Source organism: Pelophylax lessonae (genome assembly GCF_965119305.1).
Source record: "Pelophylax lessonae genome assembly, chromosome: 3".
Classification (NCBI taxonomy): domain Eukaryota; kingdom Metazoa; phylum Chordata; class Amphibia; order Anura; family Ranidae; genus Pelophylax; species Pelophylax lessonae.
In genome coordinates, this window is record NC_138770.1 from 637,155,068 (window position 1) to 637,181,710 (window position 26,643).

Sequence of the window (26,643 nt, forward strand, 5' to 3'; positions counted from 1 at the left end):
CCAGCCATGTTACTGACCGATGATTACTAAAGCCGTGTACACACTAGCAGTTTTTCTTTTCCTTCAGCTCAGCGGGCTGAATAAAAAAAAACTGAAGAGCTTGGGAGGAGCCGCTGTACTAACTATCCAATGTTAGTACATCGATCTCGCCTGCTGAGTTACTGTGTTCTGACAGGGGGGCGGCCCCCTCACCAGAACACACCAGTCAGCGATCTCAGCCATTGGCTTAGTCCGCTGATTGGGTGCCAATCAGCAGACCTTTTTTGATCATGCCCCTTCGACAGTAGCCGAATGTTCGGACCGGCTGCCATACACATGGGCCGAATGTTGGCCGGTTTCTATTAAACCAACCGATGCTGCCCAATATTTGGCTCGTGTGTGCGGCCCTTAATAACACCAGTCTCTGGTGCCACCTGGACTGCATAGTCATATTTGGACACCCTGTGCAATTGTTGTACCAGGAAATTAAGGATAAAACTTTAAAACTAAGGACTAGTTTCGGGTATTGCCTGTGGTTTTCCTGCAGCTAACCTTTTCTCCCGTACTGACTTATTACTGACTTCCATTACTTGTTCTGTTCTGTGTCTCTAAGTGGAGGTTAACACCTTGGTAGAGGCAAGGCTTTGCTTCCTTATGTCAGAGCCTCCAGCAAGGAGAATGGTGAGCAACCCAGTAGTGAAATCACCAATCTCACAGCAAATCTTGTGAAACTAGCAGTCTAGCAGCAGTGCCTTAGATGATCTCACTCTGCAGTTAAACTACTATGAGGTTGTAGGTACAGAAGTGCCTAGGCACGCTAACATACCTGAAAATGTACTGCTATTTTTCAGAAGGAATTCAAGCAAAAAGACAATTTTTTTGCATATGTACAAGTAAACTTTTAAATGTTCCCCGTTGAAGTCCTCTGACGAAACGCGTTAGGGGGGTGACTTGCGTGGTCACCTTGGCAACGGCATGCTGTACGGCAGCTTCACTACAGATCGGCAACTTCCGGAACGAGTGCACGGAGGACCTGTAAGCGACCGGCGGAGTCCGCAGTGCCAGCATTTATACTATGTGCTTTTTATTCAATTGAAATGTGAGTGTAATGGGTGAACGGGAGAATCTAATTAATAAAGAGGTGCATTTGTATCCAAACGGTACTTTTCTATGGGCTTATTTTTTACTCCCTCCCATGCACCACGTTCTATGAGGAGATTCTAGCCGCGAGCAGGGCTCTCAGAGCTGGGATATCGGGATGGTCCAGACGTGTCAGCAATATATGTAGAGGCTCTCCTGTTAGCGGGATCTGGTAAGAGTATCCAATTTGGGTGTTTGCACGAGGTGTGGTGGCGGGACATAGAGTCAGCTGTGTTTCCATATCGGAGATATACCCCACACTGGGATCCCGCATGAACTTTGCCAACGATTGATTTTTTTCAATATTGGACTCTTTCTCTTTGTGTATGTGTCTATCACACCATTCAGAGACTTTCTATTAAGACCGTAGATACTAAGGTCATAGCGCTGCCTGTGTATATTGATTAGGATGTCTATGATTTATATGCACTTTATTTTGGTTCCCCATAACATAGCCAATCCTTTTACTTTTTGAGTTCAGATCCACTTTTAAAGTACATTATATGTTTGGGATAAGTATGGCAGCATAGAATTATACTTGTCGGGGGTGGTTTTCTAGAGATATAAAAACTGAGATGGATTTGTTGCCATCATCCCTGTGATAATTCGAAGAAGAAGTTTGGTTCCTCAGGCCAAAAAGGAAAAAGTGGGATTTTATAGGCAAGTTTAAATATTATTCATTTTATTAAGAAGGATTACATATCAAGGTAAAAAAACAACAAAAGAGTAACATTGGTTACATAGGTAATAGGTATTCCACAGTATTACACAGTAGGTAATTTATGAACCATTTTACTTATTAAATGGTGATTCCTGGTTGTAGAACTAGGGTTCCGACGCGTTTCGGCATATATTGCCTTTGTCAAGGAAAAAACATCACCATTTGCTATAAAGTGAAAAAGTGAAAAAAACATAAAATTAGTGACTTGTTGTGAGAAATATATCAAAGCAAAACAAATAAACATCGTTTTTTCTTTTTGTGTACCTAGACTTCAGGAACATCTGTGCCCATGGGGAAGTGGGGGGAAAAAGAAGAGTTCAGGTCCTATGCCCCCCAAAGCTTGTTACTGGATCCTTGAGCCTATTGGTTTGAAAAAAGGGGGAGTGGGTTGGTTTGATGCAGGCATGAGTCATTTAGTGCCATGTTTAAGCTAATAAATTAGGATATCCCAAAATTTACCTCAAGTACACGATTAATTCCTCTTGGGGATGAGTAGAGTCCTGGGGTATGTGGGAAAACCCAGGCTTCTATGTGTAGCCACGGGTACTCCTGGTTTCCCTGGGAGAGTGGATAAAATTCCGGTATGTAAGGCGTGTACATAAAAGAGGCCTAGAGGTACAGTGGGTATGAGGCTGCACTTACGTTTGGAAAGGGGGAAAAAGGGGGAAAAGGACACTGGTATCCTCCAATTGGTCCCAGAGGTGTAAGCATGTGATCCTATATGAAAATAATGATATATAATATATAATATATAATAAAGGGAGGAGAGAGGGAATTGCCGAAATAATAATGTAATAAGGCTTACTGGAAGTTTTGAAGGAGAAGTCCTTAGGTTTGACAAATTCCGAGATCAGTGGAGGGATCTGACCCTCTTACCGAGGATGCAGGGTCACTGAATTTCTGTCTAGCAGAAAAAATACATCATTTAGTGTAATATGGGTGATATTTGGGTTTGGCCAGCAGGTGGCGCTGTGCCACAATTTGGCAACTTACTTTATAGGTGCTTGTCCTCTGCCACAGAAATATGGAACTCTGTCTGACAGAAGGAAGGAAAAGGATAACTAGTTTTGGTAAGTAAAAAATATTTTTAAGAGTGGCCAACAGATGGCGCTGTGATACATCACAGCGCCATCTGTTGGCCACTCTTAAAAATATTTTTTACTTACCAAAACTAGTTATCCTTTTCCTTCCTTCTGTCAGACAGAGTTCCATATTTCTGTGGCAGAGGACAAGCACCTATAAAGTAAGTTGCCAAATTGTGGCACAGCGCCACCTGCTGGCCAAACCCAAATATCACCCATATTACACTAAATGATGTATTTTTTCTGCTAGACAGAAATTCAGTGACCCTGCATCCTCGGTAAGAGGGTCAGATCCCTCCACTGATCTCGGAATTTGTCAAACCTAAGGACTTCTCCTTCAAAACTTCCAGTAAGCCTTATTACATTATTATTTCGGCAATTCCCTCTCTCCTCCCTTTATTATATATTATATATTATATATCATTATTTTCATATAGGATCACATGCTTACACCTCTGGGACCAATTGGAGGATACCAGTGTCCTTTTCCCCCTTTTTCCCCCTTTCCAAACGTAAGTGCAGCCTCATACCCACTGTACCTCTAGGCCTCTTTTATGTACACGCCTTACATACCGGAATTTTATCCACTCTCCCAGGGAAACCAGGAGTACCCGTGGCTACACATAGAAGCCTGGGTTTTCCCACATACCCCAGGACTCTACTCATCCCCAAGAGGAATTAATCGTGTACTTGAGGTAAATTTTGGGATATCCTAATTTATTAGCTTAAACATGGCACTAAATGACTCATGCCTGCATCAAACCAACCCACTCCCCCTTTTTTCAAACCAATAGGCTCAAGGATCCAGTAACAAGCTTTGGGGGGCATAGGACCTGAACTCTTCTTTTTCCCCCCACTTCCCCATGGGCACAGATGTTCCTGAAGTCTAGGTACACAAAAAGAAAAAACGATGTTTATTTGTTTTGCTTTGATATATTTCTCACAACAAGTCACTAATTTTATGTTTTTTTCACTTTTTCACTTTATAGCAAATGGTGATGTTTTTTCCTTGACAAAGGCAATATATGCCGAAACGCGTCGGAACCCTAGTTCTACAACCAGGAATCACCATTTAATAAGTAAAATGGTTCATAAATTACCTACTGTGTAATACTGTGGAATACCTATTACCTATGTAACCAATGTTACTCTTTTGTTGTTTTTTTACCTTGATATGTAATCCTTCTTAATAAAATGAATAATATTTAAACTTGCCTATAAAATCCCACTTTTTCCTTTTTGGCCTGAGGAACCAAACTTCTTCTTAGAATTATACTTGTTGCTGGGAGGCTGACCAGATAATACCATGATCAGATTTCTGCAAAACCATCTCTCTGAGGTGTTAGACACCTTAGAGAGATGATATAGCAGAAATCTGATCTTGGGCAGGTTCATATCTATGCATGTCGAGAGCACGCAACATCCCCACTTTCCTGACACTTACAGAAACGCACTGCCCTTTAGCAGATGCACAGCAGTGTCATTAATTGTTGATGCCACCCCCATGCATCTGCAAACGCGTGTGTCAAACTTGATGGTGCCACAGGACCATGTGGTTCAATGTGGTGTGCTTTGGAAAAGAGTCAAGGACTTCTTTTCCACGTTTCCCGGGTGTAGGGTAGCCCATTGAAATCAATAGGTTGCCCTACACACAACACATGGAAACATGCCTACACTCGGTAGCACCTGTATGGTAAACCAAGCCTAACAAAACATCAGTGTACATTTTTCAATTGTTTGCTGAGATTAGATAAGGTATGTCCAGGTAAATTCTAAGCATTTAGTACTTACATAAAGCCACAGCATTAAGGAGTCCGGTGTATGATGTCCCACCCAGACACTGGTAAAAGACCCCAACTCTGTCCTGTATGGCTCCATCCAACACATCATTCTTTAAGCGAATGAGGAAAAAAGCGATGAAGAGGCCAAATATCAAATTCTGAGAGAGCCTCATAATGATCCCAGACTTGTTCCTAGAAAGATTTCTTAGTGTTCTCCTATAAAAGGATCAAATAAATGTAAGGTAAAAACAGGGAAATTCTGTAAATTCCTATTATTGTAACACATGGCAACACATAATACATGTGTTGGTGCGTTCTTGTGCCATCTATTTTCAACGCCCCCCAAACAAATGAATGCACCTACATTGCAGGGCATTGCAACGCACAGTATTGCATTGACATGCGATGCATCTGAAAAAGGTGCAGTGTTTTTGTTAATTTTTATGTATTGGCAGCCCATTCAAATGAAAGGGCTGCCTCAACACAACACATAGTAACGTGCAGCAATGCAACCTGTAGGCAGGCCCTCGGCCGAGGGTACCCAGTCAGGGAAAGATCACACACAGTCCAATATACAGTTTAGTGATAATAGATGTTGACAAGTCTTGAGGACCCTGTTATAAGGCTATAGAAGTGTATGTATTTACATGGTGTTATCAGACTCTGGCCTGTATTACTGGAGGATGGCTCCCACTGGTTTATAGTTTGTAGCGTATCGGGATTGCACTCTAACGCTGCTAGGAAGAGCCTCACTTGACTATTCTGGGTACATAGTAGTTTTTTTTTGCTGCAGGCATTGTCCCTATTTTGACCCTACTAGCCAGGAACCTCTCCCTGTGCTGATTTCTTTCCATAGTGAGTGAGTATCTGTCCCTGACCTACCACTTACAACAGGTGCTCTTCTCCTGAATGACACTGGAGACCCTATTTATAAGGTTTACCTTGAAATCTCAAGAGACTTCAGCACCCAATCAGGCAGGTGGCTTCTCTGAGTCAGAGACATAAGGTGACAATTCCCTTATCAGACTTCTCTCCCCCTGTAACAATGGCACAGTGCCACCTACAGGCTGGAGGCAAACTTGTACCTACCTTCAACCCTACCAGAATGGAAGGTGAAAAGGTGGCCAAAATCTTGCATTTGCTATGAAATCATACAATCATACAGAGGCTACTACTTTCCTTCAGTTATCACCTCATGTCACACCCATTGCTGAACAATAAGTCCCCATCATATATGAAAGGAATAAATATTATCACCAATAATAGGGCATTCATTCATTGTATTGATGTATATCAAAAAGCTAAAATGTTTTTGGATTGGATTTAGTTTTTGATAGAGTAGTGGTCATTTTTTAATTCTGTCTGTGTCCCAGTGGGGAGATTTCTCTTCATCCCTGTCCTGGAGACCCAGTAGGAAGTAAAGGAAATCTCTCTAAAGTGAGGGAATCCCTATTGACTATTTGACATTGAAATAGGTGTCACCGTTGGGCAATTTTCCACCTCTATTCATGTTCTGGTGAAAACTGTAAAACATTGGCTTACCTATCATTTTCTGTCAATGATCACCATGAGAAAAAGAAGGGTAGAGTCTTTCCAGTAGGGATCCAGATAGTATTAAAAACCTGTTCGAGGTTTTAATGTGTGAACATTATCTACATCTAAAAAAAAAATGTTTTGACCTTAAACAGACTTTAACATAACCAGAAGCTGTATGCAGCAGCTTTAGAAGTTTGTCTGAAATATTGATAGGTGAGGAAGTAGAATCACTTAAACTAGTAATGTAGGCAATTATTTTTTTAATTAATATTTTGGATACAGTAAGGGAGGGTTGTAACCCCTATCAGTTTTTTTTTTTTTTTGCCATCTGTGTCCCATTGCGGAGATTTCCCTTTACTTCCTCTGCCATAGCTAAAACAGGAAGTGAGTGGAAATCATTTCAATGTAAGGGAATCCCTGGTTGTCACCACAACTATTGTCCTCATTGAAAGATTTCCCCTTTTTTACGGTCCTGTGGACAACCCAAAATTTTGGATTTCTTTTACTTTTATTATAACGGTAAACATGACAAATAGAGAGGGTGAATCTCCCTTTTGGGGGCATATACAAGTCTGTAAAGGGCTAAGTTGCGCTAATTTGTGCTATATCGACAAGCGATCATCAAACAAAGCACAATGATTGATAAACACTTAAATGTCCTCAATGATATCAAAACATGTTATCCAGGTGACAGACACAGTCCAAATTCCAGAATCCCAGGGTCAGATGAATAAATCAGCATTCATATAGTCTCCTTACCAGAAAACTGAATAGAGTTCGCCCAAAAACTCAAATGAAGTTGAATCAACCAGCCTCAGATCAATGTGCTCAAATGTCCTCTCATTAGCAGATGGCAATCATATGTGGGAGAAAAATAGAGACTCCATAGCATAATATTGTTATGTACTCATATGTCACCCTGAGAAGTGCACACCATCACCAGAGCCAGATGACAGATATAGTAAAGCACCGACACCCTTGAGTCCCAAATGCTTACCAGATAATAGATGTAAATGGTGAAATAAAGAAAGGAAGTGGCACACAAAGAACCTCTCCCAACACCGCTGCCTCTTACCGGATCCTAATGGGTTAAAGCCAAACAATCCCTTAGGCGATCCTCAGAGCAGATGACACTGGAATGATCACTCCTGAACTGACTCCAATAGTAACTCCAGAGCAGTGCAGTATGTAAAACAAAAGGCGCGATATAGTGTAATACCACCACACTTTATTGTAGAAACAAAAGACAGCAACTTACAAAAATTAGAAGAGTCAAAGCAAGGATTGAAGTAAGCCGCCGGCCGGTCGGCTTCTCCGCCCGTCCTCTCCACTAGCGTCTGCACAAGCAGGTGACGTCAGCACGCCGCGACCGAGCTGACGTCACCTGCTTGTGCGGACGCTAGTGGAGAGGACGGGCGGAGAAGCCGACCGGCCGGCGGCTTACTTCAATCCTTGCTTTGACTCTTCTAATTTTTGTAAGTTGCTGTCTTTTGTTTCTACAATAAAGTGTGGTGGTATTACACTATATCGCGCCTTTTGTTTTACATACTGCACTGCTCTGGAGTCACTATTGGAGTCAGTTCAGGAGTGATCATTCCAGTGTCATCTGCTCTGAGGATCGCCTAAGGGATTGTTTGGCTTTAACCCATTAGGATCCGGTAAGAGGCAGCGGTGTTGGGAGAGGTTCTTTGTGTGCCACTTCCTTTCTTTATTTCACCATTTACATCTATTATCTGGTAAGCATTTGGGACTCAAGGGTGTCGGTGCTTTACTATATCTGTCATCTGGCTCTGGTGATGGTGTGCACTTCTCAGGGTGACATATGAGTACATAACAATATTATGCTATGGAGTCTCTATTTTTCTCCCACATATGATCGCCATCTGCTAATGAGAGGACATTTGAGCACATTGATCTGAGGCTGGTTGATTCAACTTCATTTGAGTTTTTGGGCGAACTCTATTCAGTTTTCTGGTAAGGAGACTATATGAATGCTGATTTATTCATCTGACCCTGGGATTCTGGAATTTGGACTGTGTCTGTCACCTGGATAACATGTTTTGATATCATTGAGGACATTTAAGTGTTTATCAATCATTGTGCTTTGTTTGATGATCGCTTGTCGATATAGCACAAATTAGCGCAACTTAGCCCTTTACATCTATATTTTTGTTTGTCACAAATTAAGTTGCTGCTGGTATTTATTAGTTAGCACAGTTATATCTCCCTTTTTCATATACAAGTCTGACAAGTGTGTAAAACCTTGTTCACTCTATCTAAAATTAAAAAAGTTTAATCTTTAGTTATATTTTAATGTCCAGTAATTGCCCACTGGAAAATATTCACCAAACTTTTGGATTGAATGGAAAAAGCTTCCAATGGCCACTTTGCTGTGTAAGCAAATGTCCTCTGATCACATCATACAGACCTAAAGAAGCCATATTAGAGGGGTCTGTAACTTGTGGCTTTTACTAAGCAGGAAACCTCACCTCCGGACACTCTACAAGTAGCCATGTCATTCTCACCTGAGCAAAACAAAAAGTTTTGACAACTCGCTTGGGGCTTCCTTTTTTTTGAATGGGATGCTCTGCTTCACTTTAGACATCTTTGATGCTTCGATAAGTTCCAAGGTGTTCTGAAACTGATTGGAGTCTCTGTAGGCTTCGGCTATGGTGTGTACTCTGCCATATGTCTCCATTTCACGCTCTTTGGTTCTGGTGTCAACAGACGTAAGGTCCACTGGAGATAGAATAAAGACAATTATATGTAGAACAACAGCAGGGCTCACCTGAAAACACATAGAAGCTTTCTGCTCTGGACTTCCAGTAAGTTCCTGTGAATCTGCTTCTTAAACTCAGACTTAAAGTGGATCTAAAAACGTATTTTTTCATTTTAGATAGAGTAAGGAAGGGTTATAACCCCTGTCAGAATTTATTTTGCCATTTGTTTCCCATTGCAGAGATTTCCCTTTACATCCTACCACATAGCCAAACAGGAAGTTTGGCTATGCAAATTTGCAGGGATTTTCTCTCACTTCCTGGGTGGCTATGTGACAGCAAGTAAAGGGAAATCTCTGCAATGGGACACAGATGGGGGTTATAATCCTCCCTTACTCTATCTAAAATGAAAAAACAAATGGGATTTTTGACTTACCGTAAAATTCTTTTATCAGATGTTATTTAACATACACAGTTCCTGATCTTCTTAAACATCGGGTTATACTGCCCCCTACAGGAGTACTGTAGGCAGAAAAAAAGACTGACCACACCTATGAGGTATACTCCTCCTCTCTGCTATAGGTAGTTTTTTTTCTACCTAGTCAGGAGTAAGGACCTAGTTCTGTGCTGGGATCTTTGGTCCTGGCAATTTTTTTCCCTTTAGATAGATTTTTCTATTTTTTTCTGCGAGATCTACAATCAACTGCCAGACTGGGCGACGGGCTGGATAATCTAGATCCAGTGGTCACCCAGTCACCACCAGCGAGCGCATGCAGACCTTAGCTCCACGCTAGGTTGGCTGCCACATAGCCCCACCAGACCTGGGCTGGCCTGCAGGTTAAACGCCTTGCGAGGTCGCATACGACCAGGTCTCGGCCTGGGTCGCAGCGTTTCTCCTGGCTGACAGCCCCCCATTTCGATGCAGAGAAGGTTCTGTCTGGAGTGGTGCCCGCCTAGTTCCTGGTATGGTAAGTAGCTGCCCCCCCTCTCCCCCTGAAGGGTTTTGGGGTGGACGTGGCCCCTCCATGGAACAATCAGACCCCTGGGTTCCCCTCCTTCCTGTTAGGGGCCCTGTAGGTCATCTAGCCTCCCCCCATCCACCCTCTCCCCCTATACTTTGGGTAGTGTGGCGGTCTGGCCTACCAGCTGGGGCAGGGTGCTGTGCTAGTGATGGGGTGATCCGCTGTGGTGTACCTAGTGGGGGCTCCTTCCATGCCCCCTTCTTTTCTTTGCCTTGCCTTAGGCCTAGGGATCCCTCCTGGGTCCCTGAGAGCCTCATGGTGCCACACGGGGCCGCCATTTTTTTTGTGGCCTGTATTCTGTAATACACGACGACAATGCTTTTGTAGTCTAGGAGCCATTTTGCAATAGTCTGGCATTGAAAATAGCAGCAGCCATGACAGTGGAGCCTTTCTGGCAGTGATTTCGGCTGTGGGAGCCCCTCCTTATCTCCTGGTGCGGACTTCTGGGTCTCTTCTTTCCCTGGATGCCGCATGTAGAGTGCAGTTTACCCTGGTGCTGCCAATGCGGATTCCGTGGGTTGGTGAGTCTGGTGGGGTCCTCTCTCTCTCAGCTGCAGGATCAAAGGGTTCTCTGTTGCTGGCGACCAGATGGTGCAGCCAGCACGGTGGCGGTGTCCCTTAGCAGTGTTTTGCACTTTTTGTGGGGGTCCCCCTACTTGCTCATGGAGTCCTTGGAGCATGTTTCCCCACCTGACCCCTCTCAGATTTTGGGAGGCACTCCGGGTCCCAACCATTTATTGATGCTCTGACAGCTGTCCTGGAGTCCTTTGTGTCCCTGGTGGAGGTAGCTTTTGGGTGCCGGGCTAGCAAAAAGTGCCCCCCACCTTCCCCTGCCTCATCTGTCTCTTCAGGTCCTGAATCTTATTCAGCCGGCGTGGACGTGGCTCACCCTGCGGGGTCTGCAACCATGCGTCCTAAATTCTCAGATAGGGAGGATGATTCCTCCACTTCTGTAGCCGCACATGAAAAGGAGCTGGTGGATGCACTGATTGTGTCTGTGCGCGAGACCTAAGAATGGAGTATGCAGCTGAAGCTGCGACAGATGCACTGGTTCCCTTTGGCACTCACAAACCGTCTAGAGTGACAAAGGTGTTCCCCTTCCCCTCCTATTTTGACAAGATTGTCGCAAAAGACTGGGGACGTCCAAAACATTTGCAATAAGGTACCCTTTAGAAGAGTCTCTTCTTGAAAAGTGGACTGTTCCACCGGTGGTGGACCCCCCAGTTTCCAGATTGAACAAGGCAACCATGACTCCGGTTGAAGAGTCTCCGGCCTTAAGGGGATCTGGCTGACATGAAGGCGGAAGCTGTTGCTTGTAATATGTTCATAGTTGTTGGTTCAGCACTTAGGCCGATATTCACTATTGCCCTGGTGTCACAAACTCTGACTGAGTTGTTCTAAACTTTTACGCCATGACTTGGAGGGAGAGCAGCCCCACCCCCCCCCCCCACCTTTGCTGAGCTGGTGGACAAGTTGGTTCGGGGGCTGAAGTTTATCTGTGATGCCTCTTTGGATGTGGCTCCCCTGATTGCCAGACTGTCTGTTTCGGCAGTTGTCCTTTGTCATGTTTTATTGGCTCAAATGTTGGTCTGCGGACCAGACTTTAAAAAAGGCCTTAACTGATCTCCCTTTTCAAGGAGATCACCTGTTTGGAGCTACCCTGGATGACATCATTAAGGGTCTCACAGTGGGGAAGTGTACCTTTCTTCCGCAGGCTAGTAAGGGTAAGGAGCCTCGTCGTAGATGTGGCCTGTCCTTCTCGGCTCACAAGAGGTTTTGTCGTCCCTCAGGGTCGGCCAACAAGGGATCAAAGCCTTTAAAAGCCTCCTCGGGAGGATCCAAGCTACCATGGTCTGGAAAATCGAGAGCGGGATTCTCCAGAGCTGTGGACAAGGCTCCTTTAGCATGAAGGTGTGCCCTCACCCGTACCTGGGGTGGGGGGACGTCTTCGCTGGTTCCCAGACCCATGGACTTCCTTGGTACAAGACAAGTGGGTCCACAAAGTCATACGGTCCAGCTACAAGATCGAGTTTTGTTCTTACCCTCCGGAAAGATTCTTTCCATCCATTGTGCGCCTGTCCCTGGAGGGTCTACAGGCTCTCATTGGGACAGTGCAAGACCTGGTACTTCAAGGGGGGATTGTACATGTTCTGATTCCAATGCTGTTAAAAGCCAGGAAGTCTACTTCTAGGAAGATCTACTATCGTACAAGGAAAACATACATTTTGTGGTGTGAGTCTCTTGGGGTTCACTCTTGCTCTTTCTCGGTGGCTCGGGTCTTGACCTTTCTTCAACAGAGGGGTTGGGCAGACATTGGCTTTGAGCACCATCAAGGGCCAGGTGTCAACCTTAGCAGTCTTCGTTCAATGACCTTTGGCCACACACTCCCTGGTGCGTACCTTTCTTCAGAGGGTTCGACACTTGGCTCCTCCAGTGCGGTCTCTATTACTGCTTTGGGATCTCAACTTGGTGCTCTCAGTTCTCCAGAAGCCTCCCTTTGAAAATCCTTGGGAGATTCCCCTGCTTATGCTGTCCCAGAAGGTGGGCTTTTTGTTGGCAATCACCTCTGGACGCAGGTTGTCAGAATTGATGGTGTTATCTTGTTGTTCACCTTCCTTGGTGGTCCAAAGAGATAAGGTGGTTCTTCGCCCCTGTCCGTCGTTCCTTCCAAAGGTTGTCTCTGATTTCTATTTGATTGAAGGCATTGTGTTGCCTTCCCTGTGTCCCAGGCCGAACCATCCTGGAGAAGTGGGGTTGCATGCCCTGGATGTGGTTCCAGGAACTCCGGGTGTACCTGACAGCTACGGAGTCTTTTAGGAAGTCACTATTTGTGCTCATGGATGGGACTCGGAAAGGACTGTCCGCTTCTTCTGCGACCATTTTAAGATGGATCAGACAGGCGGTGACTCAGGCCTTTTCCTTTCAAGGTGCACTCTACAAGGTGCTCAGTGCTTCTTGAGCCTTCCATCATCTGGCGTCAGTGATGCAGGTTTGCAAAGCAGCCACCTGGTAGTCGGTGCACACTTTTACAAAATTTCAAAAAGTGGATGTGTTGACATCTGCCGATGCTTCTTTTGGCTGCAAGGTTTTGTAGGCTGCTGTTTAGAAGGCCTGTTCCCTCTTTGGGAGTTTAAAGTTTTTAGGTGGGCTCCAGTTGTTTTTTTGGTTGAGATCCTGTTACCTGGTTGGCTACGGTTGAACCTTGGGAACTTTTTCTTGCTGTTCCCACTCCCCATGTTTGGCACTGTTTTGGGACGTCCTAATGGTTAAGAAGTTTAGGAGCTGTGTCCGTCAATGAACAAAAGAGAAAATGGGATTTTTGACTTACCGTAAAATCTATTTCTCTGATGTTCATTGAAGGCACAGCGCCCACCCCTCTGTGGAGTTGTATTTCTTCTGAAACTGCTTATAACAAAACTGAGTACCTATAGCAGAGAGGGGGAGTATTCCTCCTGGAACTGCCCATGTGCGTAGTCAGTCTTTTTTTCTGCCTATAGTACTCCTGTAGGGGGCAGTATGACTCAATGGTTAAGAAGATCAGGAGCTGTGTCCATCAATGAACATCAGAGAAATATGCATCCCAGCTGTATGTTTTTAACACCTCCTGATTATAAATGTGAATGAGGTCTTAGTGTGTCATTAGGAGGTCTAGATGCTGAAGGGTTGGCCTGGTTCTATCTCACACCTCCACTACTATGGTAACTGCACAGTACTGCACAATGGATGAAAAGTGGACCTCAGTAAAAAAAAAAAAAAAAAAAGGGGGAGCTGCAGAATGCCTACATGAATGAGCTGCACCATCCAGAACTGTGCCAAACTGTTTCAAAGGATAAGGATGCCTGAATCTAGGTCCCTTTTAAACCTTTGTTTGCATTCTCAACTCTTCTGTGATAGAATCCTCCCCAGGAAAGACTAACCTTCCTAGACAAAAATCCCAGCGCAGGAGTCTCCAGTTTAAGGTTATTGTACAAGAATAAGGTCTCTGAATGTCACAGCTTATGTTGGCCGTGAAGAAATGTGGACCCGAGTCTAGGTGAAATGTAAATTGGTAAATGTTCTATGTTAAAATCTTGTGCTATACAAATACATGTTAAAATATATAAATAAATACATAAACTTTGTTCTTACCGAAAAAATCAAATGGGTTGGAGTGTTCTGGACACTCGTATCCACAGTCGTCAAAAAATGTAATCATTTCTTGGGGGTTACCACAGAAAACAAGCTCTCCGCAACTCATGATAGCAATCTTATCAAAAATCTGTTCAATTAAAAATCAGAAATGTTCATCAAAAAGAGAAAATATTGATGAGTGAAGTTGTAGCCTCCTCTAATTTTTAAAATGTTTAAAGAAGATCTTTTGGCACTTTTTGTGCAGCCCTCAGGCCACTGCAGACAATTATCTGTTTCCCTATGGCCCTGCTATAGAAATGATTTCTAGCAGTCTCATGTAATATATAGAAAAACAGAAAAGCGATGGCAGAAAAAAGACAAAGTAGTCCTTTTACTAGTCTGCCCATTTTGTTTTTTTGTTTTTTACATGTCTTGTTAGTTTTGTTTTTTTTTTTCATTCACTTTTTTTTGTCTAAGTATAGATCTGTTTGTCCCAACCATGTTTGCCATTAGCCATTTACTGTTGACTGGCTTACTACCCCTGCTGGAAGTTTATTCCAAGCATCAACTACCCTTTCAGTAAAATATTACTTTTTAAGATTGGTTTTGAATTTTCCTCCAGTTAGTTTAAGGTCATGTGCTGTTTTCTTGATTTTGGTTTCATATTAAAAATACTGCCCTCCTGAACCTTATTCAGCCCCTCGATGTATTTAAAGGTTTCAATCGTGTCTCACCTTTCCCTTCTTTCCTCCAGGCTGTGCATGTTAAGTCCCAAAGTCGCTCTCGATATGTTTTATCCCCCAAACCTTTCACCATTTTTGTTACCCGTCTCTGGACTCGTTCTATTTTATCAATATCTTTCTGTAAGTGAGGTCTCCAGAGCTGGACACAGTATTCTAAATGACGTCTCACTAAATATCTATAGAGAGGAATCAGGACCTCCTTGATCCTGCTTGTGATCCCTCTAGTGTTATAAAAATCTATAAAGAGGAATCAGGACCTCTTTCCTCCTGCTGGTAATCCCTCTAGCAATGCACCCTAGTTTACTATTTGCTTTCCTCACTGCCTGATCACACTGTTTGCTTATTTTACAATTATCTGAAATAAGTACCCCCAAATAGTTTTCCCTCTATATTGCTGGCCAACACTTTACCCCCAATGTTGTACTCTCTCAAAATATTATTTTTCCCCATGCGCATTATTTTAGACTTAGAACCATTGAACTGTAGTTTCCATTGCTTTGACTAATCTTCTAGCAATACCAAATTAATGTTCCATGTTACAGACACCTCCAGGGATACCACTCTTATTACACGCCTTTGTATCATCAGCAAAAATACATAACTTCCCTAACAAAACTTTAGTTATATCACTTGCATATAGAGTAAATAGATCAGGACCTAGTACAGAGAAAATAAGTAATTAAATCAGAGCAATCCCGAAAAAAATATACTGAACTGAACCCAATGGCAGCTTACATATAGTGTTTTCCACTCAACACAAAAGAGCCAATAAATATAAAAATAATGCAGCGCCAATAAATCAGTAATATAAAACAATTAAATGAATATTGAGTAATAATTCATGATATCAATAATAATCAATAATATCAACCTATATACTCTTGTGCATGGGAATACAATAAGTGATAGATAAATAAATAAATAACCATGTGAAAATCCATAAAATATGTGTCAACAATTAAGTGCATAAACACACATTAAATAAAGTCCATATAAAGCATGTGTCATAAGACACTAGACATAAAAATCACTCCGTGCCGTGCCAATAGACAGTTGGTGCATCAATCCACATAAACAGGTGATAAGGTGCACTCCAATCTGTGCTCACACGCAGCTCACCTTAATGTCTGACTCATATATTCCAATGAGTCAAACACGCTTTACACCTAGAGGTGTCAGATAGGGTAAACCATCACTCCTCTCCTTCCTCCTCTTTACTCCGGGATACACAGCTCCACAGTATAAACAAGTGTAGCAATATTTCCAGGCATGGGGCCTGATATGGTCCTGCCATCGTTACCGGTAACACTTCCAACACATTTAAGTTGAAAACCCAAGTGTGGGAACTGAGACAATGACCATTCTGGCATCTTTGGTTTGTTTTGTTTATTTAGTAATGGGGGTGGGAGAAGGGAATGAGTGGGATACTCCTCTGGCTCAACTAGGTTCAACTGGGACACTGTACAGAAAAATGCCTGTTAGCGCTGTCTTGACGCCAGCTGAATGCCGGCCAACGCTTCCTGGAGCTTAAAGATTCTGTTCTGCTGAACTGGGCTGAAACTTCGACTTTAATCCTCAGATTAACTCAGAAGATCCCGGACTGTAAGTCATTTGACTCCTGACACTCTGTTTAGCTCAAAAGTCTGGTGAACAGCTCCCTCCAGCCCTTCACGGACTGAGGTAGCTCCTTGTAACTGCTTGTGCTGCTGCAACCCTTAACACTGTACACTTCACACTGTACACTTAACTCTTCAGGGCCCAACCGCTGGCAGCCCCTCTACACTTCAGGGTCCTCTTCACTAGGCAACCCCTCTAACACTTCAGAGTCCTCTTCACTAGGCACGCCCTCTAAAACTTCAGGGTCCTCTTCACTAGGCACCCCCTTTTAACACTAGCTGGCTCCTGGATCGCTGGGACCTTCACCAGAGTGATCCCCTCTACACTTCAGGCAGAACCTCAGGGGCAATTCACAGTACTCGGGAACTTGGCATGCTTTCCTGGAACTGAACCCTTCTATCTCCACTGGTCCTCTCGGCAGCTCAGCTCAGCTCTCTCTCTGGACTCTCAGGCGGCCATCTGAGACACCCAATCCTTTTGACAGGAGGAGAGACAGCCGTACCCTCCCTCCTGGGACTCTGCTTCCTGCCAAAGATGCTGCGTCATGCATTCCCCTCAAACTTATACCCACTCCCAGAATCCTCTGCGGCAGAATCTGCCTTCTGGGGTAGATACAGGCCTGAATGAGCCACTGATTGGGTTTCCTCCACTGCCCAATGAGAATCCTCTCATGGAGCCAGTGGGGAGACTCCCCTCTCAGCAGTCACACCTGGGACACATGACAGCCCAGCTTAAAATCATGGTCCTGCTGTTAGACAGCCAAAGCCCATTATGCTTTTACCTAGCACCTACCTTGTAGGGTGCTACACAAGGATATGAAAAACAAGGAAGACACCCTCTAGTGCTCTCTGTAAAATGATTTATTTGATCATACAATATACAAGATCCACTTACAATCAAGGCACTTCAGCAGTGCGGGCTAGAACAGGCTCCTCTTTACAGCTTGCATGAGACTGACCAAGGTGTGGAGTCCATGGGCAAGCTCTGCCCCCATACACATTACGTCAAACAAAGACTTTGTCAGCAGGGGTGGAGCCAGCAAAACATCCCATCCATTATGTACCTCATCATAACAACAATGCCCACCCCTATATTAGCTGATCACTCCCCCACAACACCATATTCCGGTGCTCTCAACATCGGATGCAGTAATACCAAAAGGAAGGGAGTCACCAATATGAGAGGCACAATTCATAAACAACAAAATGAAGATTGAAATTGTGAATAAAAATAGAAATAGAGCCTTCCCACTTCTACCCCCTTCTTGGTCGCCTCATCAGTAAATAATCAACTAATACCTAAATAAATAGATCCATTATTGAACATAACAATTATTTAAAATACATATAAAAATATATATAAGATACATGGTAAAACACTAAATAAAAAATATTTTTTAAATATTTAAAATATTTATTATTTTATTTATAATATCCCAACAATATTATTCCCCTAAGGAAAAAATATATTTTTTTTATTTGTCACTAATAAAACAGTTCAGATCAAACTCAACATTTAAACCCCTTGTCGACAAAACTTTGGCCTCAAAAATCCAATAGGATTTTCTCCTACTCCAATGTCTCTCTACTTTTTCTATCCCCCAAAATCGCAATTGAGCTTTGTTATGAACTAATTTAAAGTGTTTAGAAACATTGTGCGTGATAGTCCCCTTTTTTATATTTTTAACATGTTCACCTACCCTGACACTCTATATGTACGTCCTATATACTGGAGCCCACATCCACACTCCAGCATATAGATAACACCCATAGTGGCACAAGTAATAGGATCCTTAATCTTATACTTTCTGCCAGTACTTCTAGATGTAAATTCCTTCCTCTTTTTTAATATTACCTACTGCGTGCCGGCATGCTGAGAATCTACCACAGGCATGAAAACCCATGATAAAGGAGAAAAGTGCGTCCTTCCTTGTCATATGAGCATATATGACTCCTGGGGCTACCCAAACTTTAAGGGTGGGTGCTTTCTTGTAAATAAATTTTGGTTTGGCAGGTAAAACTGGACCAGGTAATCTATCCTTTTTCAAAACCTCCCAATGTCTAATAATAATTTTTTCCACTTGTTTATGCTGGACATTTAAGTCCATAATAAACTTACAGTATATTCAAAATTGTTGACCTCTCATTTTTTATTTTCCGCTAACAAAGATCCCTTATTCATTTCACATACCTCTCTTTTTACCTAAATAAATTGTCTCTTTAACATAGCCTTTTTCCAGGAATCTGTTCCCCAGAATTTTCGATTGTACTAAATCGTCAGATTCCTTAGAACAATTCCTTCGTATCCGAATAAACTGACCTTTGGGAATATTGCATAGCCATGTTTTATGGTGGCAACTATCTAAAGAAGTTCCTATCAGTAGGTTTAAAATGATTACAGTATATAGCCTACCTTGCTCCTTAAAAATTTCCAAATCAAGAAACACTACCTGTTGATCACTAACTGTCCATGATAATTTAATGTTCCTATTTATTCTGTTCATCCTATCCTTAAATCTAGTAAAGGATGCAAGATCCCATTTCTTTACTAACAACAGGTCATCTCTAACATAGAAGTTCCATTGAACGTTCTCTTAGAATTTCCTAATTTTCCCAACAGGCCATAAAGAGGTTCGCTACATTCGGGGCAAACCTTGAGCCCATAGCAACACCTCTCACCTGTAAATAATACTAATGGTCATACCAAAAATAATTATGCTTAAGACAGAAATCCAAACATTTTAACAAAAACTTTTTATGTTGATGGGTTAACTCTAAATTCTGTAAGGCCCATTTAGTCAATTTTAGGGCTTGGTGCCCTATTATCATGTATAATTTACCTACATTGGCAGAAGCCAATATACAGTTCTCGGTACCAATTTTTCAAGACATTGGATAATATGTTTCGTGTCCTTGGTATCGAATTCTGTTTGAGACACTAGAGATTGTAGAAAAAAATCAATATATTGACCAAGTCTTGAACAGACTGATTCAATCCCATTGATAATGGGCCTGCCTGGGGGTATGACTGCATCTTTATGAATTTTAGGTAAAAAATAAATAATGGGGATCCTACATGCTGAGGGGTTCAGATATTGTGCCTCTTTTTTATTTAATATATCCTTTTTCAAATCTCTCTCTATTAAATTTGCCAATTACCCTTTAAATTGAACAGTAGGGTTCCTGTTCAGCAGCTAATAGATTGCATCATCTGACAACTGTCTTTCCATCTCTTCCCTATAGTAGGCCTTGCTCATAACCACTAATCCAGCCCCCTTATCAACTGGATGTATAACCACATCCTTATCATTCTCTAGATCTAAGCTATGCCTCTTTTAATCCAATGAGGATAAGGGGTCTTATGGATCTTTAAATTCTTCAAATCTTCTGATACCATATATCCGAAACACTTCAATAAACTTGTTATCAGTATTCTGAGGGTTAAACACTGATTTGTTTCTTAAAGTGGAAAGCTGGCCTACCTCTAAAACAGGTGGTCTACTATCTGGTTTAGATTCACTTTATTGTTTTATATTACTGATTTATTGGGGCTGCATTTTTTTTATATTTATTAGGACCTAGAACAGAGCCTTGTGGTACACCACTAGTAACTGGTCTCTGTTTTGAGTGAACCCCCTTTACAACCACATTCTGGTATCTATCCTTTAGCCAACTACATATCCACTGAACCACCCAAGAGTTAAGCTTGTACAACTTTTGTATTAGATCATTATGTGGAACTGTATCAAATGCCTTGCTGACATCAAGACCCCTCCCTCTCTCTCGCTCTGTCACCCCCCTCTCTCTGTCACCCCCCTCTCTCTCTCTCCCTGTCACCCCCTCTCTCTGTCACCCCCCTCTCTCTCTGTCACCCCCTCTCTCTCTCTGTCAACCCCTCTCTCTCTCTCTGTCAACCCCTCTCTCTCTGTCACCCCCCCTCTCTCTCTCTCTCTGTCACCCCCCCTCTCTCTGTCACCCCCCTCTCTTTCTGTTACCCCCTCTCTATCACCCCCATCTCTCTCTCTTTCTCTCTCTCTCTCTCACCCCCTCTGTTTTCTGTCACCCTCTCTCTCTCTGTCACCCCCGCTTTCTCTCTGTCACCCTTTTTCACTTTCTGTAACCCCCCTCTCTCTCTGTCCCCCTCTCTCTCTCTCTGTCACCCCCCTCTCTCTCTCTGTCACCTTCTCTCTCTCTGTCACTCCCGCTCTCTCTGTCACCCCCTCTCTCTCTCTATGTCACCCCCCTCTCTCTCTCTCTCTCTCTGTCACCCTCTCTCTCTGCCACCCCCCTCTCTCTGTCACCCCCTCTCTCTGTCACCCCTCTCTCTTTCTATTACCCCCCTCTCTCTCTCTGTCACCCGCCTCTCTCTGTGTCACCCTCTCTCTGTGTCACCCTCTCTTTCTCTCTGTCACCCCCTCTCTCTCTCTGTAACCCCCTCTCTCTCTCTGTCACCCTACTCTCTCTCTCTCTGCCCCCCCTCTCTCTCTCTGTCACCCCCCTCTCTCTCACTGTCACCCTCCCTCTCTCTCGCTGTCACCCTCCCTCTCTCTCTGTAACCCCCCTCTCTCTCGGTCACCCTACTCTCTCTCTCTCTGTCGCCCCCCCTCTCTCTCTCTCTCACCCCCTCTCTCTCTGTCACCCCCCTCTCTCTCGCTGCCACCCTCCCTCTCTCTCGCTGTCACCCTCCCTCTCTCGCTGTCACCCCTCTCTCTCTGTCACCCCCTCTCTGTCACCCCCTCTCTCTCTGTCCCTCCTCTCTCCCTGTCACCCCCCTCTCTCTCTCTGTCACCCCCCCTCTCTCTCTGTCAACCCCCCCCTCTCTCTTTAAAACCCCCCCTCTCCCTCTTTCGGGGGGGGGGGCGCCGATACAGTTCCTCGCCAAGGGCACTGGAGACCCTAGGTACGCCTCTGCATCAAGATATGCTCCGCAGCACTACCCTAGTCCAAAACATTGGTAATATAGTCAAAAAATTCAATCAGATTAGTCTGACATGATCTGCCCTCAGTAAATGCAATCTAAATCTCCAGTCTATGATGCCTCCTAAAGCATGTCCACAGGTTCCAACAACTCTAGCATGTTCATGGTCTCTGAAAGTCTCCTACAGCTTGTCCATAGTCTCTGACTATCCTCTGTATCATGTCTGCAGTCTCTGACCATCTCTTTTATTACGTCCACAGTTTATTGACCATCTCTTGCATCATGTCCACAGTTTCTGATAATCTCTAGCTAGTATCATGCCACAGTCTCTGATCATCTCCTGTATTATGTCCGCAATCTTACTTTGAGCATCTCTTCTATTATGCACATAGTTTTTGAGTATATCCTGTTGTGTGTCTCTGGCACTGAATATTCACTGAATTTAATGTGCAGTCCTTTGGTGACGTCAGGGGCCGCACTTGAGGCATCCTGTATCAAGAAAACTGACCATCACTAGCCTAAATAGAGCACAGAGCTGTGGGTGGGACCCAGGAGGTCCATCCACTACAGGCAACAAACAAAAGCTACAGGAGGGGGCGGAGACAAGACCAGTTACCCTGTACGAGGAGAGAGAAGCAGTGATTGGTCTTTATTATAGGAAATTCCTACACAGAGGAAAAGTACAGAATTTACTGGATTATTTCACAGATCTGTAAGATGTACTGTACCAAAGAACATCAAAAATAAAGAAAGTATACATATTACTTTTTTTATTTAAACAATATTTTTTAGCTTGGATTTCAACTAAAGAAAGAACAGAAATAAAAGATTTTAACTGTCGTTTTATGTTTGTTGCCATGGAGAAATGTTCTGCAAATATTTGCCAAAATACAAATAATAATGGTGGTAAAGCAAACTAAATTATTGTTATGATTAAGCAGACATAGCAAAGAACCGTTGTTTAGCCACCATGTGATTTTGCTTTTCCCGGATAACACTTCCCATAGTAATATCAGGGTGTAGAGCAGAATCAGGGCAGGAAATGTACAATTGTTTTTTACTCACTCTGAACAGTTCAGATCGTGGCTGGTGTATGGAAATAATCACTATCCTATCCTTTCGAGCCAGCTCAGAAAGCAGTAACGCGATATGATTGGCCGTCATTGCATCCAAACCGGTAGTTGGCTCATCGAGTAAAATTATTTCTATGAGAGACAGGGGAGTCAGTGAGTGAAATAAAGGGAGTGTGAAGCATGGAAATCAGCGCAGTGATACTCATTATACCCCATATTATGTTGTGTGATTACCTTAATCTCTGCCGCAATTAGCATAATCTAAAAAATACTGTTGCAAACAATGAGTGGTGGTTATCTTTTGCTGGCTATCTATCACAGCCATGATTCCAAATGTATTAGCCTGCAATATATATATGCTATATATATATATATATATATATATATATATATATTTTTTTTTTTTTTATATTCCCACTTACTCAAATTACACTTAAAGAGGAAGTAAACCCTCCTCTACAACTTGTACCTATAGGCAAGCCTATGATAAGGCTTACCTATAGGTACTGTAAATATCTCCTAAACATGTACCGTTTAGGAGATATTTACCTTACATGTCGCCAGTGACGTCACTGGCGCATGCGCTCTGAAGGAACGGCCGATCGTGCCGTTCCTTCAGAGCCCCGTGCCGTGACTGTCGGCTCCCGCGCGCGTGCGCGGGAGTGACGTCACCGCGGCTCCGGCCAATCAGATGGCCGGATGCCGCGATCCCGGAAGACGGGCGACTAGACATGTCGCCCGTCATAGAGGTGAGTGAGCGGCACGGCGGGGGCTCGTTCTGAGGTAAGTATTGCATAATGAGCTAATATGCGATGCATACTAGCTCATTATGTCTTTCTTTTGCAGGGTGTGAAAAAAAAAAAAAAAATTTTAAACGGGTTTACAACCTCTTTAACAAATATGGCCATTACAGCTAAATTCCCGGTTTGGATTTCCTAACATAGTTACATTGGTGACCTTGGACCAATGTTTATAAGTGTGCATATCCAATACTTGTAATATCCCTGTGGAAGCCGCTTCTACAGTGATCGCTGCTGTCTTCTGGGTCCTGTGCCATGCAGCTGCCCTGCTGCATAGTGAACACAGGGAAGGATCGCTTTGCATGGGCACAATTCACAGAACGCTTGCATTTTTCTCGATCCATGCAAGTATTTCTCTGATTGGGCTAGATGGAAAGGTGGGACAGTGACGTAAAAACCTCCATCTAGTCCAATCAGAGCATGCCTGGCATTCTGTGAATTACACTCCCCAAAGCAAACAATCCCCTTTGTTCACTATACAGAAGGGCAGCTGTAGGTCAGCGGTGATTACCCTTGTAGCGGAGAGTACTATAGTGATTTCCATCTTCCACAGGTATGGCAGATGCATACTTACATACATTGGCCGATGGTGGTAACTGCTAGAAAAGCCATACCTGTAATTCAGCTTTCAGAACAAGAGACAGGTTCCCTTTCATTGATACCTTCCCAGCACTGCCTTACCACTCTGTTTACCTATTGGACATAACCTGTCAAAGTCACGAGTGGCTCTCCTCCAATCATGGAGTTCTCAATGCTACAGTCTAGATTTCGTGGCCCCTTCATACATGTAGGCTCAACACCTCAGCCTGCATTGTATGAATGAGGAGCAAAATTCTGGCTGCAGTATTGTATTATACTGTAGGGTACAATGGAGAGCAGACAGCCATATTCATTCTCTCTTATAATTTGATAGCGTAAAAGTGTAGAGAGGCACTGAGTGTCCCAGTTACTGATTTACTAGATAGTAAAACATGGATGAGGATAATAGCCCTGAGTTTGCTCCTCAATCAGAAACAGCAAGTCCCATATTTATATAGGAAATGGTGCAATATATAACGATATACTCACTGGGGTCCTGAATCAATTGGGCTGCTATGGACACCCGACGTCTTTCTCCACTGGAAATGCCATTGAAAACACGTCCTCCTATTACTGTGTCTGCAGAATGAGTGAGACTCAGCTCTGCCATGACTGAATCAACCTGAAATACATAGGGGAAGAACACACTGTATATCCAGTATAACAGGGGGGGGAGGGGGTTGTTAGATGAGACATAAGAGCAGGTACAGCATACCCTACATCTGATAGGTACTTCCACCAAATTAAATATTAAACAGGTGCAATTCCTATTTTTTTTCCTAATGAACCATTTAGCTGCCAACACTTTATGACCTGAGGTAATATCTAGTTTGCAAAGGCATTTGGTTCACACAAAGCAGATTTACACCAACAGCCATAACATGACATAAGGTTGAGTAGGTCCATCTTTTTCAACCAACCCCCTTTTGTCCCCATTGTGCTGCCAAAACTGCCCTGACTCCTCAAGGCAGAGGCTCCACTAGACCTCTGAAGGTATGCTGTGCTATCTGGTACAAAGTCATCAGTAGCAGATACCTTAAGTCCTGTAAGTTGCAAGGTGGGGGCTCCATGGAGCTGACTTGTTTTCCCTGCACATCCCACAGAAGCTGGATTGAAATCTGGAGATTTTGGAGGACAAGTTAAAATCTCAAACTTGTCCTTAAACCATTCTTGAACCATTTTTGCAGTGTCCCAGGGCACATTATCCTGCTGAAAGAGATCACTACCACCAGGAAATACTGTTTCCACGAAAGGATGTACTTGGTCAGCAACAATGTTTAGGTAGATGGAACATGTCAAAGTAACATCCACGTGAATGGGAGGGACCAAGGTTTCCCAGAAGAATATTGCTCAAAGCATCACATTGCCTCCACCAGCTTGCCTTTTTTCCATACTGCATTCTGGTGCCATCTCTTCCCCAAGTAATCAATGTTTTTCACTTTACCTGTCAGTGGTCATATTTACAGTATATGACTGAATGCTACACATCCTGTGTGGCTATTTAGGAATACATTTAAAATACATTTTTAATGCCCGGAGTTCAGCTTTAACATCAGTCACCCAACTTTTGCGGTGACTCCCAAAACTTTAGGCTGACAATTAAATTCTGTATAGTCAGCCTAAAGGATAAAAGTATTAAGTAAAAAACATGGGCTGCCATTACTGAGCTCTTCTCTGAATATGCTACTTCTCTGTTATGCTGATCCAAATATTTCAATATTATCTATGTAAATGACTTGCTTGAAACCAGTATGCAGACACTGATCCCATCCCCTTTCCTCTAAACCTTGGATCCCACCCTCGCTATGACCCAAAAACCCTTATCCAGTGCTAACACATACCTTAGCATTCTGGGACTCAATTAAATACTCAGCTGGCCTAATGTCCCCCCACCTGCCACTCATGCAGATATTAAACTGCCCCTCTTCCCTCCTGAGACGGATAGCCCTCAGAGCTTTCAATGATGGTGCGCCCATGGCTTCACGATGGTGCACTCCCTCCTGACAGGGCAGGGGATTACTCCTTCCAACAGCTTTGAGAGTCTTATGCTATGCAATGTTCCGCTACCTGCAAATTCGCCATTTAGTGCGATCATTGACTAAGAATTATGATCGGCTCCCATCTTTAACAAAATTCAAGTTTAGATGTCAATCAAACCTGACAACAAATTGCCTAATAACCTTTCTATACTCATCTATTATTGGTTATATCAATTCACAACCTCTGGCATATTATTTGCAATGGAAGAGCGACTTCAGCACCACCTTACCCCGGGAAACTTGGAATAAAATGTGGGATGCGTTGTTCAAAACTTAGGTAAGGTACTAGCTATGGAGAATTATTTTAAAGACATGTCCCATTGGTACTACACCCTCGCCAGGATTGCATGCTGCCTCCCCTCTAGGCTGTCTAGAGCTGGATGATATGAAACATATTTTGTGGACATGCCCCAAGGTTAGAAGGTTGTGGATACGTGTATCAGCCATGGTCAACACAATCCTTTATATCAAGATTAGCAAAGAGTACCAAAATTAGCACTGTCCAGAGAGAGGTTTAGGGGTTAGACAAGGCAGCCTCATATGACAGTCAGAGAAGAATGAATGAATACTCCTCCTACAAGCTTTAACCAGACACTGATAGAAGTCATACGACTTTTATATACTGCTGATGAGAAAAGGTATATTTACTAAAATAATTGCATTTTCATGTTCTGTGTACTGTGGGGGACCAGATATAGTAAATGCAGGGTGCTGGTTTAGTAACACTTTACCTGTATAATGGTTGTATGTCATCTTTCATTTATTATTTAAAACAAAGGGAAAGAAA

General features: G+C 43.2%; 1 protein-coding gene across 1 annotated transcript in view; it reads right to left on the minus strand.

The window, feature by feature from the left end:
- The window catches only part of ABCG5 (ATP binding cassette subfamily G member 5), a 61,269-nt gene that overhangs the window by 19,157 nt on the left and 15,469 nt on the right, over positions 1-26,643 (minus strand). The window contains exons 6-10 of the mRNA XM_082249841.1: positions 24,307-24,439; positions 22,431-22,570; positions 14,107-14,236; positions 8,765-8,978; positions 4,714-4,919 (exon numbers count right to left, since the gene is read on the minus strand). Of these exons, the coding sequence (XP_082105967.1) occupies positions 4,714-4,919; positions 8,765-8,978; positions 14,107-14,236; positions 22,431-22,570; positions 24,307-24,439 (823 nt within the window). The remainder of the gene's footprint in view (positions 1-4,713; positions 4,920-8,764; positions 8,979-14,106; positions 14,237-22,430; positions 22,571-24,306; positions 24,440-26,643) is intronic.